Source organism: Malus domestica, chromosome 13 (genome assembly GCF_042453785.1).
Source record: "Malus domestica chromosome 13, GDT2T_hap1".
Lineage (NCBI taxonomy): Eukaryota > Viridiplantae > Streptophyta > Magnoliopsida > Rosales > Rosaceae > Malus > Malus domestica.
In genome coordinates this window covers 15033257-15051791 of record NC_091673.1, presented here as the reverse complement: position 1 = coordinate 15051791, position 18535 = coordinate 15033257, and the positions used below count along the sequence as shown (strand labels likewise).

The window sequence follows — 18535 nt, the reverse complement described above, 5'->3', positions numbered from 1 at the left end:
TACTTCTGGTTGAGCATCATTTCAGATTGGGCACCGCCTCATATCAAGTATCAGTTATAGATGACATCTAGTTACTTCGGCCCATATATGGACTGAATTTCAAGTCTTCAGTCAAGACTTCAGCCAAAAGACTCTCTTGACTGAAGACTTGGGGGGACTACTGTTTATACCATACTTAGGGCCTCTGTATTTAGACCTCGTATAAATACTCAGGAGACTCAAATGTAATTATGTAATAAATGAAGGTGCAAATATGTAATAAGTGAATAGTTCTTAGTCTATAAAAGGGACTCCTCGCCCTCACAATCCTCAAGCTCTCATCCTCACAAACAGAAAGCTCTCTTAAACTATCTCTTTCTCTGAGGGACTCCCCCTCACCCTTGTAACTCATACATACAGTTAGAGAGAAATACAAACAACATTAGTGTGGACATAGCCCAAGCATTGGGGTGAACCACGATACATCTTGTGTTCTTTACTTTCTTGCAGATTCACGGTCGGATTTACATTGTTCCAAGACCTTCGGTTTTGTGCATCAACAATTATCCTAATTATTAATTTATTAGCACTATAATCAGGCTTATAAATATATGTGCATCCACCATAAAATACCATATCAAAAATCGTGTTGAAATGCTTATTGAAATAATAGAATCAAAGTAAGATTAATATAAATTTCATTTAAGTTATTTACAAAGAGTCAGTTTGAGATTGTTGTACAAATATATGTGCATCCACCATAAAATACCAAATCAAAATCGTGTTGAAATGCTTATTGAAATAATAGAATCAAAGTAAGATTAATATAAATTTCATTTAAGTTATTTACAAAGAGTCAATTTGAGATTGTTGTGGGTTTAAAAAAGTTACTACCAATCATTATTTCTTAAACGGAAACTATTTCTGAAAATGAAAATGAGTATTACACTATTTCTGAAACTGAAACAGTACTACACTATTTATGAAACTGAACATGAGTACTATACTATTTCTGAAACTAACTATTTCTGAATTGAACACGGGTAATACACTCTTTCTGAAACTGAACAAGAATATTACACTATTTTTGAAACTAAACACGAGTACTAAACTATTTTTGAAACTGAACACGAGTACTACACTATTTCTGAAACTGAACATAGGTACCACTCTATTTATGAATCTGACTATTTATGAAATTGACCGTGGGTACTACACTATTTCTGAAACTAAATAGGGGTATTATACTATTTATGAAACCGACTATTTATGAAATTGAACTCGAGTAATATACTATTTTCTGAAATTAAATATTGGTACCATCAATATAAAATGTATGCACATAAAAATCAAAGTTTATAATAACATGAACCTCCTATCTTGGCAACTTCAACCAAAACTTCAAACAACCAGAAACAAAAATTTCACAACCAAAATATTACAAAAGTCGAGAAAACTATCTTGTAATTGGTGACACCACTTGATAAGCACATAATGGGCAAATTGTACTATATAAACACATGATAATTTTATCTATCGCACCATTGAGACCTTTAAAATAATATATTTGTTGCCCGTAATTTTCACTTACAAATAAACATGAATACTACTAAACGCAATGACATTAGCAAGACGAACCAAAGTTAACTGAAGGTCTAAACTCGAAATAATAAGAAATATCCAAACCAAAGCTTAAAGAATAATATTTATTTGGTTAAAGTTTCACTCAAGCTTGACAGAATATATCAAATCAAGCAAAAGCTTTGTCACCCTAATGCATGTAAACTCAAATTTTGATTTCAATAACTCAAAAGGCCGCAAATAGAGAGAAAAAAAAAAACAAAAAACAAAATGCAGAGCCATGCCGCACACAAATAGCTCTTGGCAATTTTGAGATAACAGTTCACAACCAAAAGCAAAGCTGATAAGGTTTTCTGAATTATCAATTAATTTTGGTGGCTATAGGAAAGATTGATGAACTTTAGATTTTGATGGTGGACTGACATATATAAGAGAAATAATAATAATCACTAAATCAAGTTGTGCTCTTAAACCTGATAAGGTCTTCTCGAAATGTGGTTCTAGTTCAACCATGGATCCGTCCACCCATCCACATAGCAATATAGCATCCTGCGGGATCTGAAATACAACGCCATCATCGACGGGAGAAAGTTTGTTGATATCAGGAAATTGAGTTTGATCTTGAGGTTGCCGAAGATGGTGGATGCAAGCGCTTTGGAAGACGTGGATGGCTTTTGTGGTTGCAGAGACGGTGGGTTTATGAGGTACTGAGATGATGTTGTGGCGGAGATGGAGGAGGAGGAGAAGTGCAGGCAGGGAGAGAGGAGACGATCTTCAGATGAGAAGAACACCCGTGATGGAAACGGAGAACATAAACGGCCAATACTGACAGTAGGGTAAAATTGGAAGCTCAATAAATTATTTATTTGGGTTAGTCTTTATTGAGCTGGTTTGATATTGTGTTTTGTCATAACCATTAAATATAGTTATTACATGGTTTTTTTATTAAAATTCAAAATATTGAAGCATTTTTCATTAATTTTCCTTAAAAAAATGTTATTTTGATGATTTTAAAATTTTAAACTACTATAAAATACAATAGATATAGTGGAAATGTATATATTGTTTATTAATTATTATTGAATTATTATTCTATATAAATTTCAAAAAAAATAGTTTTATTTATTTATTTATTTGTTTTTTATAGTATACTATAGGTAAAGAGTGAGAATAAAAAATTATAAACACTTTAAAAATAAAAATATCAAACACATTAAAAAAGTTATAATAATTAATTTACAAGTGCAAAAAATATGAAAAAAAATATGCAAATGCTCGTAATCGTCGTTTGAGGATGGGTACATCGTCGTTTGAATTTTTAAAACCATGTAAACCCTCATGAATAATATTTTTAAGGAAGTTCAAAATGAATAAAATTCATAATCATTAATGTAAGTCTGAAAAATGTTAAAGCATATATGAATGCTCGTGATTGCATCCTCTACTGTCACATCCCGACCCGGGCCCCCACCACATCCTAGGCTCGACTCCACCGTAGCACGATATTGTCCGCATTAGGCCCTGACGGTTTTGTTTCTGGGAACTCACACGAGAACTTCCCAGTGGGTCATCCATCCTAGGATTGCTCTCGTGCGAACTCGCTTAACTTCGGAGTTCCGATGGAACCCGAAGTCAGTGAGCTCCCAAAAGGCATCGTGCTAGGTAGAGATGGAAATATACATATAAGGCTTACATGATCCATTCCCCTGAGCAATGTGGGATGTCACAATCCACCCCCCTCAGGGGCCCGACGTCTTCGTCGGCACACTTCCTAATACCAAATTATCACATCCCAACCCGGACCCCACCACATCCCGAGCTCGACTCCACCATAGCACGATATTGTCCTCTTTGGGCCCCAACCACGCCCTCACGGTTTTGTTTTTGGGAACTCACACGATAATTTTCCAGTGGGTCACCCATCATGGGATTGCTCTCGCGCTAACTCGCTTAACTTCGGAGTTCTGATGGAACCCGAAGCCAATGAGCTCCCAAAATGCCTCGTGCTAGGTAGAGATGAGAATATACATATAAGGCTTACATGATCCACTCCCCTGGACGATGTGGGATGTGCCCAGGCCCCCACCACATCCCGGGCTCGACTCCACTGTAGCATGATATTGTTCGCTTTGGGCCCCGACCACACCTTCACGGTTTTGTTTCTAGGAACTCACACGAGAACTTCCCAATTGGTCACCCATCCTGGGATTGCTCTCGCGCGAACTTACTTAACTTAGGAGTTCCGATGGAACCCGAAGTCAGTGAGCTCCCAAAAGGCCTCGTGCTGGGTAGAGATGTGAATATACATATAAGGCTTACATAATCCACTCCCCTAGGCGATGGTTACATGGTCGTTTAGGTTTTTAAAACCCTCAAAATCTCATGAATAGTGTTTTTTATTTGAGTGCAAAATTAATAATAATTAGTGTAGAAGTGTGAAAATGTAAAAATAAATAAATACAATCACTTGTAATGACAAGCTTTACAACTTTCGTGAAAAGGTCATCTCCGAAATCTGACACCATAATCCATAAACCTTAGATTTTCATTTATGAAAGTGATCTTTTAGCAAATGTAGAAAAATGAACGGTTCGGATCATTGATATGACATTCCGATATTTACCGGTAACTAAAAAATGAGGTGATGTTATATAGTTTCTAGAGAAATTATAAACTTTAAGCTATATTTTCACTAATGGTAAAACTCTTAACGTAATATCAACGATCCGAACTATTCATCTTCCTACATCCTCTAAGAGATCATGTTTTCAAAAAGGAAAATCCAAAAACAAAAAAAAAATTGGTGAGAAGAATAAAGCGTAAATATAAACAACAATCAACAGTTAAATTTAGATATATAGTTTATGGATTATTGAAAACCTTGGTGAAATCATTGTCAATATAACTTTGGAAGACAATATATCAAGCCAAAATTCCAATATCATTTCCCTTAGTGATTAATGAAAATTGAAAGGTTTTATTTTTATTGTCAAAAATGTGCAACAAGGTTTCACAACCTTGAAACACAACTCTCTTCATTTGCATATCTTTGAACATTTGTATTTTGTAGTATGCACTAATGTTTTTTTCATTAGGCTCTTATTTTGGGGTATGTAAACTTGGAAGACAAATATATATATATATATATATATATATATATATATTTTAATGTTTTGAAGTAATATTTATGTGACAATGTGGTATGTATATACTAATTAAGTATTATGTTTTACATTTTTTTGGGTCAAATTATGTTTATCTTTTTCATTATTTATTGATTTAAATATATTTTTTCTTAACAGGTAACCTGTCGGGTCATATTACCTGATAATATTAACGGGTTGATTTCAGGTTTGGTCATATTACCCGTTTATTTTAATGGGTGTTACACGACACAACCCGTTAAGCTATTAGGTACGACACAAACACGAGAAACACGACACGAATGTTAGGTCTACATATTATACACGGACATGCCTTTTTTACAAAATATTTTCATTTTTCAAACACGTCTCACTGATTCATTAAATTTCACAAAATTCAATGAACGATATACGTTTCACGCTTAATAGAAGTTTATTTATATAGATTTTACACATAATGTTAACATATAAAATTCACATATCTCTACTAATTAATGAAACTTTTTTTGTCAATCAAAAGAGGGTGAAAAGACAAATTAGTCTTCTATCACACAAAAAAAATGATAGGCAATAATATAATTTCACATGTCCAAATTTTACTGTTATTTATTGAAGCCTCACCTATAGGTGATGTTAAATTACATCCAATCTTAAAAAAAATTAAAAAAAAAACCAAAAAACAAAAACCTCTCACTCCCCCCACGTTCTCTCTCTCTCCCTCTCCCTCTCTCCTTCTCATTTTCTAAAAAAATGCGTTCATACACACAAAGTATTTAGGCAAATACTAGTACATATTAAGAGGAGTGTGTAAGAATTAAAAATAGATATGTGGATAACACTACCCTAAAAAAAACTGCCCCATCATTGTCCCATTTTTCATAACTGATTTTTTTTTTTTAATTTATAAAGTAATCATACTCAAAGAATAAAATAAAATGAAATTTATTCACACATCTGTTGGTTTGATAATTTAAAAATGACCGAATTTTTTAAAATATCATTTTGGCGACGAATAATGCGTGTATTGTATGTATTCTGGTTTTGTAAGCTTCTTGCATTTCAAGGTTAACCTCGTGTCAAAGATTACAGGCAATGCCCGGTCTACCATTGATGGCGTAGGCCTTTTCGCGACACTGGTCTCTCAAAAGGCCCAAACGCCTCCTCCACCCTCCTCTTCACCACCACCATCACCGCAACTGCAAGGGAAATGATACTCACACTTCTTTTTTAGTCTCACACGTTCCTATTTAGTCATGCCCATTGTTGCCATTTAGTACAACCGTTTAATAGAATTTATTTTCGCTTGTAAGTGAGATATCTTATATTCGATTCTCGATAATAAAGATTTCACAATGAACTTATTCCCTCATGCTCTTAGTGTAAATATATTATTGTATAAAAAAAATCATATCCGTTGTTTCTGTTTGATTTATTCGATCTAGTATTTACACACCCTAAGTATAATTAAACAACTAAAACTGTCTTCTTGATAACGAAATATTCTATTGCTTCTTTTTTTTTTTAAAGAACTAAAGCTGCCTTCTTCAACAATTTCTTTTTTACTTTAATACAAAATATTTGGTTTTGAGTCCTTTTGACAAAAAGAATCCAGCAACAAAATCAATTCTGAAAACACACCACACAACTAACACGCTAATCAACTAAATAAATTCTCTTACAATCAATATATTGTCTCAGTAACATCACCGATGATATATACGATTGTTATATATTAAAACAATAAATCATCCGTCAATTAGCTGCTTACGATTTTGTTTTTTAGTTTTCATTTTTCTTAGTTTTCTCTTCTTCTCCCTATTTGTTTTTTCTCAATGACCAAACACCACATTAAGATAAACCAAATCAAAACCTGCAACAATTTGATTCAGTAATATACATCTTTGTGCTACGTACACATCTCTTCATAATTTGACCATAAAACATCTGAATTCTTCAATCACACACAATAAAACAAACAAATTAAACCCCCGAAGATGAAAAAAAAATCCCAAGAGATTAAAATTAGCATACTTTTACAATTGCATTACAAACACATAACATACAAACTTACAAAAACAGATACCAAAAACAAAGCCCGTCAGCAAAAATCCGGCCTCGGTTTCTTCCGAACCGAAACGCAGCCTCTCTGATGATCCCTGAAAATCCTGATCTCACAACACTCCCTGAGATCCTCAAGACTGATATACTGCTGCTTGACCATCCTCAATGTATCACCACCAGTGTCATGAATCCAAACGTAAGGGTGGCAAGTTTCGTCGTAGTAATACAGCAAGCCCCTCATGCTGCCACGGCCGCTGCCGCCACCCTCTCCGCCGGGCATATAGGCCTTGTATATGCTCTTGCACTTCAGCCTCTTGGAGGAGCCTGGTTTCAAAGTGTGAACCTTTTTTAGTATGGACCCAACTCTTATCTGCAGTTCCACAGGCTTGTCACTCAGGTTCCAAACCCTAGTTCCAAATCCTGAGGATTGCTGTGTGTGATCCCTGCATCCATCAAAGCAGCCACCAGTTGGGAAGATACCAAATCTGGGCATCTTTGATTTCAGGGACTTGAAATGTTTGGTGACTTTGGTCACCTTGGATTTAAGGACAACGTGCATCTTTTTGGTTTCTCGTGTTGCAGAAGATTCACACCACTCTTATTTGGCATCTTTAAATCCATATATAACCTGTCAGTCACCCCATATAGTGAATTCATGACATACTGTCTCATTCTTGAAAGTAGAGGTGGCAAATTAACTCATTAGGTTATTAATAAGTACTCGTTAAGATCCATTTAATTTGATATCACCATAATAAAGAGGTGAGATTCGTAGTGATGATGATGGTGCAAGGTGAAATCAAATTAAAGGGGTCTCAATGGGTTGATTTGCCACTTCTACGTGAATGGATGGTTGTGATTATTTTTAGTGGTACTAGAATACAATCACGTGGTATACTCAATCTGTATGTTATATATATGTAAATTATTGGCATTCACTCTCAAGATGGGATATATGAATGGGAAAATGAGTGTTTCAATATGTCGTCGATACATAATCTATTTCGTTGATATTTGATCAATATGTCGTCGATATTTAATTTTAATAAGCTAAGTAACTAAAATTTAATTATACCACGTGACTGTATTCTAGTTTCACGCAATAATGTTTCCTAATTGTGGGAGGCTATATGTAATCATGTGACATGATAGAATATTGTTAGCCCTTGCATTAAGGAATTGGTAGGGTCTCCAAAAGGCCAAAATATGTGGAGACAAAAACTGTGGGAGGCTATAGTAAAGACTGCTTTTTCCTTTGTTTGGGAGGCAGAAAGAGAGAAATGGCATCCACACTGCACACAAAGCTTAATGATGAGGTCTCATGTGTAAATGATGTTGCTTCCCATTTGGTCATTCTCCTGTTCAAGTTTCAGAGCAACCACCTTTTGCTTCCCAATTTCACTCCAATGTCTATCTTCAGCATATTAAAACCCTGTAATTTGGACCACAAGCAGTTGGGACTTCTTTCATGGGTCATGACTCATGAGGTCATGACTCATGAGTCCTGATTAGGGTTGGGCAAATACCCATCGGTTATAGATAACCGCAGTTACCCGTCCATTTAAATTTCACGGCTATGGTTATGGGTAACCGTTTAGATAAATAAACTGTAATGGGTATAACCGTTTACCCGTAAAATTTAAATGAGCGGTTATGGGTATTAACCGCGGTTATAAACGGGGTAACCATTTACCCATTTATTTTATATATGTAAAATTAACAAAAACCATGTTCCCTATCAGACAAAACTTAGATCAATGTTATTGACTATAATGCATGATTTCTATAGCTAATATAATATAGTTTTTCTTAACCACTTTAAATTTCATGGTTCATTATATATATTATGTTAATATTTTACATTCTAAGTTAAAGAATACTGTCTTTTAACAGTTTTCGTAACCCAAGAATACTTAGCAAATTTATATTACCTTCATTGCTAACAGTTAAAAATAGGGATGTGATATCCACACACCTTTTTTTACTTCTCTCAAACCCTTTTAATTTTCGGTTGTCGGATCAGATGAATTAAAGAAGATCAAATGACAGAAATTAACAAGGGATGTGGGAGAAATAAAAAGGGGTGTGTGAATAGCACACCCCTTAAAAATATTATCTGTAAACTATTATTTCAATTATTGAAATAATATAAGGACTTCAAAAATTAAAATACGGAAACGTATGATGAATGTACCTATAATGGTGTTTAAACGAATAATCATTTACCCATCCCTACTCTTGACAAAAACTTGAGCGTAACCGAGGATATATATCGCCATTCCCCTATAGCATTCGTCAAGTGATTCACTTCCATAAGTGCTATAGGATGTCGGTGATATATAGTATCTTCTCGTGACTTTTTCGGGTGGATGGATGGTGGTGTTTCTGATGGTTGAACAGAAGCCTAAAATACGTTGCAGGTGGATCAATTTCTTCATTTCTTACCAAACCAAATCTTCAAATTTCAGACTATTACCCACCCACCATGACATATTGTAGCTCACAATATCATATCCAACAGATACATTACCCTGGCACCACAGCAAATCCGATCGTCAATGTTCGGCGCAGAAGGAACATTATAATAAACTAATGGTAGAAGCGACTCGTACCTCGACCAACTTTCCAAGAGGACGACATAGGGCACAACAAATCTTCCGATAAAGATATAACCTTCTGAATAAGCACTTAACGTGTAGGGAGCAAACAGATTAATCGTTTCAAACAAACAAGTCTCACAAAAATGATCTCAATGATTTCTTTAATCTTTCATTTCAAGTTGAAAAAAAAGACATATTCGTTCAATCGTAATAGTCAAGTTAAGCCATATTTGTTCAAAATACAAAATCTAAAGGATGGGAGGCTGTACAGAGAACAAAATGATAACTATCAGATGCTGCAGTATTAATAGAGCATAACACTTTGAAAGGAGGAGGTGGGAAGAAGAATTTACAAAGAGCGTGGATTTCATTTCTCATGATGGTCGTCAGACGCGTCTATCTTGATTAAAAGAGGCTGGTCGAGATCCACTGGTGTTTCGGAGACAACAGGTAACTCTGGTATAATATCAATGTTATCAATATCCTCATTTTCGGCCAAAGCTTTTTCCAAAGCGGCCTTGGCAACTCTTGTAACACAAATCATTAAAATCACTGCAAAAAATCCAAAGAAAAAGAAAAAGGATGACAAACTGAACATTTCAAACTTCAATATATGTACAGAAACTTCAATTGTAGTACAATGTTTAACCAAGTTTTGCTTATTAGCCCTTTTCAGTAGTAGCAATTTCACTTGCTCCATAATCTTTACGGGAAATATCAAAATGCTTTGTTTAACTACAATTAATAAATAACTACCACACACGCCAACATGACAAATTTCAGGAGTAATTTTAATATATTTTCCGTCCCAATTCCCCCCCCCCCCCTTTAACCATTCAACACACCTGTAAATCCAACTACACTGCCATTCCAACTTAAGAGTGCGCCAAAGTCCAAAAATCATATTCTCCCGTTTCACTCATTTCTTTCTTCTTCGTTACATTGACATGTCACTTGTATATTAAGCTTCATGTTATGATAGTAAGAACTTAAAACATCTTGGTCTAGCATAGTAGTCCCAATGCTCCTACTACACTAAGGAAAAGAAGAGAAGGTGGCTGAAAAAAAAAAAAAAAAAAAAAAAGGTAGTGTGTGCTTGCTGAGCTGCTGTAACTTACCAGAGACTACAAGGCCCAATATGATAAAAGCCTGCATACAAAATATAACAGAGTGAACATATGTCAGAGATAAAGACAACAAAGAAACTTAAACATATCCCAAAACCTCATTCGAAAATCCATAAACTGTGCTCTCTAAGAGCTTATATGTCCATAATAAACAGTTATGATGCACCATTTTAGGACACGTGCTCACAACATGCCCCGGATACTTAATCCCTATAAACAATGTTGAGGTGAGATCATTTGAACAACTTACAAAATTACAAGCAGTCCAGAACAAATAAAAGATGAGATAACTCTTACCCAACGGGTCTTTGAAAATTCACCCCATCCATGGGTCACATCAGAAAGATCCTTGAGAGTTGTTCCAACATATACTAGCGCAAATGTTATTGGCTGTAACAGAACCAATATCAAACACATTAACATCAAAATCTCCATCTATGATAAAGACATCTATTTAACAAAAGGTGTTAAAAGTATTTGAAGCCTGCTCGGGCAACTTGTCCTCTGAAAATATGTTGCAACAAAAATACGAGTTGATCAAACAATTGATAATCTACTCAGCTCGGTAGGACCTAGAACCATAAAGCCAAAAAGATTCTAACAGTACATGTATTTTTCCCTCAAGCAAATCCAAGTCCTGCAGATTCAGGTACATGCATTTGTACACAGTTTCCCTAATCAGAACTCATACATGTATTTTCCCAATACATTTTACGGTCAGAGGTTACATATTGTCCAAACAAAAGGCTGACATCAGCTTGGAACTGATGGAAACGTACATATGCATCACATATTAAATTGACAAGTTCATGAATATGCAGACCACCTTTTAACACAATGCAACTCTCCGGTAATACCTTAAAAATTTATATGACCGATGTCTAAAAGATGCTGAACCTTTTTCGCAATTGAGTGTAACAATGTTACTTATAAGAAAACAAAGGAAGTTATGTTTACCACATAATGAATTGGCAGCATGTTAAAAGCTCAAAGTATAAAACATGGAGTAACTGAAGGGGGGTAACTGCTAACCTCACAACATGAACAAAGCTTGCTAGTCAAGCATACAATTATATTCCTATGAAGACACACTAAGACAACCATCTTGACCAACATATATATCCAAAAAAGAGAAATAAACATGACAATATTCCATTATGCATCTTCAAAAAGCATTGTGTTCGCCACTTTAGATTAGAAAGAAACAAAATAGAATAACAAGATGTTGGGATGGAATGACATAAAAGTAGTGCCTCAATGAGGGTGAAGAAAATACCATCATCCCTATCCAGGAAGCCAGCATGTATTGTCCTATTGGAACAGGAGTCACAGAAAGGAGGTAATTTAGCATGTTGAATGGGAGCAAGGGAACAAGGCGAAGCAACAAAACAATCTGTAGAAAGAATGAAACAAATAATATCAGCATCTATTTACTTTATACTATAGATAATATTCATTTTACACTGTAAACATTCCACTACTTCCATGCTTTATTGTTTACTATTTGTAAAACAATTTAATTAGGGTAAATTAATCAATAAGATGCAAGTGGAAACACCATTAAATTTGCATACTGAGAATGTCAATTCACATTTTGAAGGCGAAATATGAATCAAGCAAACCTTAAATCCGGATCTCCGAATTGCAATTGCAACTGCCCGGAACTGAGGATAATCCTTCAACCTTGAAACAACAAATGATCTCCCAATCTGCATGGGTATTCAAGAATAACATAAAGAAAGTATAGATACTATATTTATGACCAATGGGCAGAGGACAAGATACAAACAAAGCATTTACATATGAATGAGGGAGAACAGAAATGAGAACGGAATATCAGTGAAGAGTGCGTGCATACTCACACATATAAATGCATTAATATTTTCTCTTTTTTCAGAAACTCAAAAAATCAGGAAATTCCAATACAAGAGTTTAGGATAGAAACATACAGTTCTTCCTAGAAGAAAAGCAGCCCCTGCACCTAAAGTGGCTCCAATTGAATCAGCAACAAAGCCAACAGGTAGCCCAAAAAGATAACCACCACCGAGCTGAACCATTAAAATGAGGAATCACATAAGGGTGCAAACTTGCAATTAAATAAAAATACAATATTTCTTTTTTGAAAATCTTTCCTCTCTGTTTCGCCCTAGACCATGAATTGATATAGCAGAATATAACGGTAAAAGAAAACTATAAGGGAATTATGCAAAGCACATGCTAGATCATTAGTCTACAAGAATTACAGTGCAGTAACAACAATTGCTAAGGCATCGGAGAAATGCTTACAGTAAGTACTGAAGCTGGTACTGCCAAGACTGTTAGTGGAATGTATGCAACAGCCCTGCATGTTACCCAAAGAAATATAAGTTGAAAGGCAAATAGAGAGGCAGACTGTTACTGTTTTAAGACATGTTTGAGGACAAATTAACCTGTAGGCAGTCTGTTATTGCGACTAACTTTTAATATTGCGATCAAAATGTTGACAAAAATCAAAATGAAACATGCACATCATTATTAGTCAGGGTCCAAACCCAGAGAAAAGAACGATTGGTGGAAACAAAATTAAAGTCCTACAATTTACTTACAGCACAAGGGGACCCCAGGGACCAAGATCCTGCTCAACCCATAATAAGAAGTCCTTCAAAATCTGCAGGTAGCAGTTACTTTATCAGTCGACAAACATGACCATGTTCGCATAAGAGACATTGGTATCAGCATCGTTGCCAAAAATTTGGGGTAGCAAAATGTCTAAAAATAGTGATCCACCAAAAAAAACCTCCCTATTGCAGCTGACATAACTAATGCAATTCAGAAAGAGAAGTCCTACGGCATTGTCACGTCTCAAACTAAATAGAGAAGTGTGATTGTTGTTATACTAATGAGCAACAAAGTGATAACCGTGTCCATATTCAAGTGTTACAAAATCTAGTTACAAATGAACTAAAAATCGAAATGAGTTTGCCATTTGGGCATGCTTGAAAATGCAATCTCAGTTTCAAGCCCATCAAATTGGGCACCTCCCTAAATTCCTTTCAAACTTTACTGTCAACGTCTAAAACATGTCAAGCAGCACCAAAGCATCGCTCTAATCAAAACACAATTCCACACACAGCTGAAGCAAAATCCAACATTTCCGTCAATTCGAAATGTGAGACAATCCAAATATCCAATCAACAAAAAGATGCATACCCAAATCAAAATCAATCAAAACACACAAGAAAATCATCCAACTATTGAAACCCTATATCGCAAACTAAACCGAAAACAAAACCCCACGAAGAAACTCACAGATTGAGCTATCAAAAAACGAAAACAAAACCGACCCAGATGAGAAAAACCGAACCTTTTCCACGGGAAGAGTGAAACAAGCAGTGGCAACGGCGGCCAGGAGGAGGAGGAGGAGAGCGATCCTGAGCGCGGAACCCCAAGTAAACGCCATGGAAAACCTCCGACGCCAAGGCCTGCACTCCTCGTCGTCGTCGTTGTAAATAGGTTGCTTCAACGACAAGCGAGGCCTCAATCCCCCAAGGTTTGCCAGATTTGATTCGGCTCCAAAAGATGTGAGCTTCCTGCCTCGTTTTTTTCTGGGTACCCACTGTTTTTGTTTCCTTGCGTTCTTATCTTCTCTGCCTGATTTGATTGAGAAATCTTCCGAGATTAATTGGGAATTTCAGATGATTAGGAAGGCACAGAAAGTCGAAAAAAAATTACTGATTAATTAATTAATATTTGTTGTGTGTTGGTGGAGTTTTTCTGCAGTTATTTTTTGGGGTATTTATAAATCTCGTGAATTATGTAAGTTTGATTGATTTGGAGAGAGAGGGGGGGTGTTGGGATGAAGGCGGCGGTTCGTGTTTTGTTGCGTTTGAAATAATTAAAAATGCTTCCTTTTTTCCAAACGCGTTTCGTATCTTTTTATTCGTATTTCTTTTACAATTTTAATAAAAAAATTTTGTTTATAAGAAGTCATCTTTAGGTATCAAAATAATTGAAAAGAGGTACTAAAAAGGAAAAAAGGGAGAAGAGAAAGAATCATTTTGTAACAATTATGATTATTTTATTTTTAATTGTTATTTTTCGTGCCGTAATTGAAGTATAAGTATGCGAAAAACATAAACTGTGAAAAAGAGCAAACGAAAGATGTCGGAAGAAATGTGAAAGAATATTTTTAGAATGACAAATAAAATGAGAATTAAACACTAAAGTATGAACTACGTTTATATTGTTTTCACTTTCAAGTTCTAATTTTCATGTGATCTCCTTTATTTTATTTCTTCCTCTCTTCGACCAGGTCAAGTCATTCTTCTTCATTTTTCATGTGTTTCGTATATTTTTCTTTGATTTTAGTGCAAAAAAAGAAAGAAAAAGGTCAAAAGAAATTAAATTTATTAGCAAACAAGCCATAAATTACAACAACAAAAACTAAATAATTATATTGTGTGTTTAATATTTAAAATAAATAAAATATAAAATGTTTTTCGTTGTAAACAATCTTAATATTAACAAGCCGCAGGTGGAAGTTGTTTCAAACTTGACAAACCCAATCTGTATGTAGCTGGGCCCTGCCTTGGGTTTCTCATGCATTTCATGACTCAATTAATCTTTAATTTCTTTTTATTGGATCAATGGGCTCCAAAAATGGGTTCACCAAACCTAATAGTGGACTGGAGGGCAGGTTTGAATATGTAATATTTCAAGGTGCTCTCAAGTTATTTAGGATTAAATTACAAAATGTTAGATCAAAGGAATTAGATTTGTATATAACTTCTTTCAAGTAGGGATTTGCAAATCTCTCACACGCCTTAGCAATGCTCATATAGGTTTTCTAATTCTATCTAACATTCTGCGATGCATCCCTTACTAACTTGATCTCTCCTAAATGACTTGGAAATTACTCGCACAAATGTAACCTTTTAAAGATGTTTTTTATTTTATTTTATTTTATTTTATTTTTTTATTCTACTTTGAGTTTAGGTTCGTAGAACTAGGGGTAAACCATAGAAAGGCAGACGTCAAAGAAAGTGGTCTTTGCGCACTTATTTTTTTCTCATGTTCACAGATTGGACAAAGCAAAGAAAACAATAAACGTAGGCGGACAGAAGGTAAGGGCATAGCCAAAAATTTTCATTGAAGTGTGCCACTTAATTTTTTTTGCTAATGGGATTGGGCGCGGTGGTGTCTCTTGCTTTACTTACTATATGTGAGTTTACTGCAACTACGTTTAGTTTGGATGGGCTACAAGGATTAATTTGAGTGACCAACATTAAACATAAGCAAAATTATAAGTAGAAATTCTTTCTCCCTTGAAAGCTGACCTAGGCTATAACCCACGGTAACCTTGTATGTGACTTCGCTATTAGTGGAAGAAGAAAAAAAGTGTGCGAAATTCATTTTTCGTTACCAAAATATGGGAGTAGGATTCTCCCCCCCTCCTATTCATATCCCCTTCCCTCCCCTCATCTCACACATTGCTTTTTGTCTTATTGTCTCTATAAAAAAATCAATAAAAGATGTTGACGTGGCTTAACCGTGACCGTTCAAATAGGAGAAGAGGGAAGGGAAGAGAGATTCGGAAGGGAGAGAATCATTCACCCAAAATACGACTGAAAAAGGACAGACGGAATACTGCAACTGCTCAAGCCTGTTTAAGTAGGCCACCATCTTGATTAGCATTAAAACTTGACCAAATCTAGCTAAACCAATCAAACCTTTCAAGAACCAATTAATGCAGCCCACTGACGAACCAAATATTCAGACTGCTACCTAATTCCTATTGAAGACGTGTATTCATCACTATTGCCATTCAACTTTCATCTGATTCATTCATCTCATTTGCGTCTTGATTAGAATCAGAAAAGAAATTGATATGAGGACGTAATTTGTGTGGTTTAAAGACTTAACACTACTTGGCTCCTTGATTTTTAGGGTTGATTTCAAACTAGTAGTCGGACTTTGACACCTTCACAAGCTCATACCTGTTAATGCAAGGTACTTTATGACCCCGAGATGTCCAAAGGAACACCAGCCCAAAGAAACACCGGCCCAAGGAGCACAGGCTCAAATAGGATGGAAGGACAAACCCTAGCGCTATCGAACACCACACAGCAATCCAGAGTATTTATCATCAACAAGGCTGAACGCCTCCCCATAATGTATTTGCCAACCACCGAGATACAAGTTGGTGCACTGACAGCTTTAGGGCACGAGGTCCTAGGAACATAGGCATATGCCTAGTCAGACATCAACTTCAGGCCACGTGGTGGCTATTCAGGAGGACAAAAGCCTAATGTTGATAGGGTACTCCGGTGCGGGTTTCCACCAACCCTCAAGCTGAACAAGGCACTTGGCATATGTATTGTCCTAAGAAAGCATGCAAGTGGACCTACACAAGTATCACTTCGTTGACACATGGGTCGCCCAAAGAGCGGAGGGACAACTAGTAGGTCAAATCAATGTATTCGACGCATTAAATGCAATGGCAGTGGATGACTCAAGCCCAGAGATTTAGGGCTCACTGAGGGCTATATAAGGAGGATGGGTGCTCCTTAGAACAGGTCAGATGAATTTAGAGAGAAATTATATTGTGTTAAGCAGAGCACTGTTTTGTAATCTTGCATTCGATATATTCAAGTGACTCTGTGAATGTAGCCCAGTTTTAAGGAGTGAATTACTTAAATTATGTTGACCATTTCTTATTATTCGCAAACCCCAAGCCAACCAAGGGCAAACACACGACCATTCTGGTCATTGTGTGACCTCACCAATTTTGATGAGTAACAATACCTAAACTCACGAAAATTCTACACTTATAGTTATATTCATATTTTTGACCAAAAAAAGAAGTTATATTCATATTAGTCAAACTGTTAGTTAATCTGTCCACATATAATGAAAGCTTAACTGTCTAACTAGCGGATGTAGTTATATTCATATTTTTTTGACCAAAAAAAAAGTTATATTCATATTAGTCAAACTGTTAGTTAATCTGTCCTCATATAATGAAAGATTAACTGTCTGACTAGCTTTGGATATGACATTGTTGACATGGCAAAGTTTGGGTACAAGTTTGAAATCAACCCTAAAATTTGGATAGTTAACCATTCTACAGTTCCACTTGCAACAACTCACTGCTTGAAAGGATACAACTTTCTTTTTTGCGCAAATATCAAATTGGAGTTCGTATTTAAGGATAAATAACTCTTTACATGTTTAAAAGTCAGGTATTTTTTGTAAGAATATTCTAGTATAAACCGTTGTCTACTAGATCCTTAGTTGTTTTTTTTTTTTTTGGGTCAAAATGTAGATTATGTTAGATTAGATGTTAGATTAGCCAACAACGGGGTTCGAACTCACGTCGTCATGCAAGAATTCAATACATTTCCATCAATGTGGTAAATAGCCACTTGCCTTAGTTGTTGAATCTTTAATTGTACATCCAACCCTTCATTTACTAATGTGCATGTCATACACCAGAATGTAAAAGGATTTACATATTCCATCTTTGTTTTAGATTTCAATGAAGTGTCAGGGCATGGTCCATGAAATTCCTTGCACTGCATAACTCCAATAGGCTCAGACCCAAAGCGTCAAAAGGATCCATCTATTAATTTGTCCGCAATTAGGCAAATTGTGGAGGATATCAAGGCGTTACTCCCGACAATCATTAAGGCTACTTAGACTAACGGTATTGCCCACAGGCTCGCAAGTCTTGGTCCTTCTTTGAGTCAAGTTTGTGATATGTTGCCTTGATTGGCTCTTTGTAAAAGCCAGACAAACTGGAAAATTGGAAAAGATGCATTGAGGAATAAAAGCCAGACAAACTGAGATACATTTAAAAGTGTCTTTATCTCTTCTACCCATAAAGTTAATCATTTCATACCTTTCCTTCTTGGATCCTAAGGAGTGTCATCAGAACCACAGATGCCAAATTCAAAACTTCAATTGCAAAAATGAAGATGTTGCTTGCTATTCAATTTGAAATTTGCTTTTAATTTACCGAAAAATCTACAATACTCTAGAGTATTTAACATTTTGTGACTCAGAG

The 18535-nt window shown here is 35.5% G+C and overlaps 2 protein-coding genes across 2 annotated transcripts; both read right to left on the bottom strand.

Annotated features, from left to right (window-relative positions):
- Positions 1 to 6801: 6801 nt before the first annotated feature.
- LOC103453069 (uncharacterized) lies at positions 6802 to 7257 on the bottom strand. The gene has a single exon (XM_008392603.4). It carries the CDS (start codon positions 7255 to 7257, stop codon positions 6802 to 6804), a length of 456 nt encoding a protein of 151 aa, XP_008390825.2.
- Positions 7258 to 9508: 2251 nt separating this feature from the next.
- LOC103453070 (uncharacterized) lies at positions 9509 to 14379 on the bottom strand. Its single transcript, XM_008392604.4, has 9 exons — positions 13835 to 14379; positions 13077 to 13138; positions 12778 to 12832; positions 12441 to 12539; positions 12114 to 12200; positions 11768 to 11884; positions 10789 to 10881; positions 10483 to 10513; positions 9509 to 9916 (listed from the first exon to the last, which is right to left on the bottom strand). The coding sequence occupies exons 1-9, from the start codon at positions 13928 to 13930 to the stop codon at positions 9732 to 9734; spliced, it is 825 nt and encodes a 274-aa protein (XP_008390826.1). The 5' UTR covers positions 13931 to 14379; the 3' UTR covers positions 9509 to 9731.
- Positions 14380 to 18535: the final 4156 nt, after the last annotated feature.

Coding starts and splice junctions, on each gene's coding strand:
- LOC103453069 (XM_008392603.4), bottom strand. CDS start 7,257: ATGCCCAGATTTGGTATCTTCCCAACTGGTGGCTGCTTTGATGGATGC.
- LOC103453070 (XM_008392604.4), bottom strand. CDS start 13,930: ATGGCGTTTACTTGGGGTTCCGCGCTCAGGATCGCTCTCCTCCTCCTC. Junction 12,833..13,076: donor CCCTGGGGTCCCCTTGTGCT/GTAAGTAAATTG, acceptor GGTAACATGCAG/GGCTGTTGCATACATTCCAC. Junction 12,201..12,440: donor CTTTTCTTCTAGGAAGAACT/GTATGTTTCTAT, acceptor ATACCCATGCAG/ATTGGGAGATCATTTGTTGT.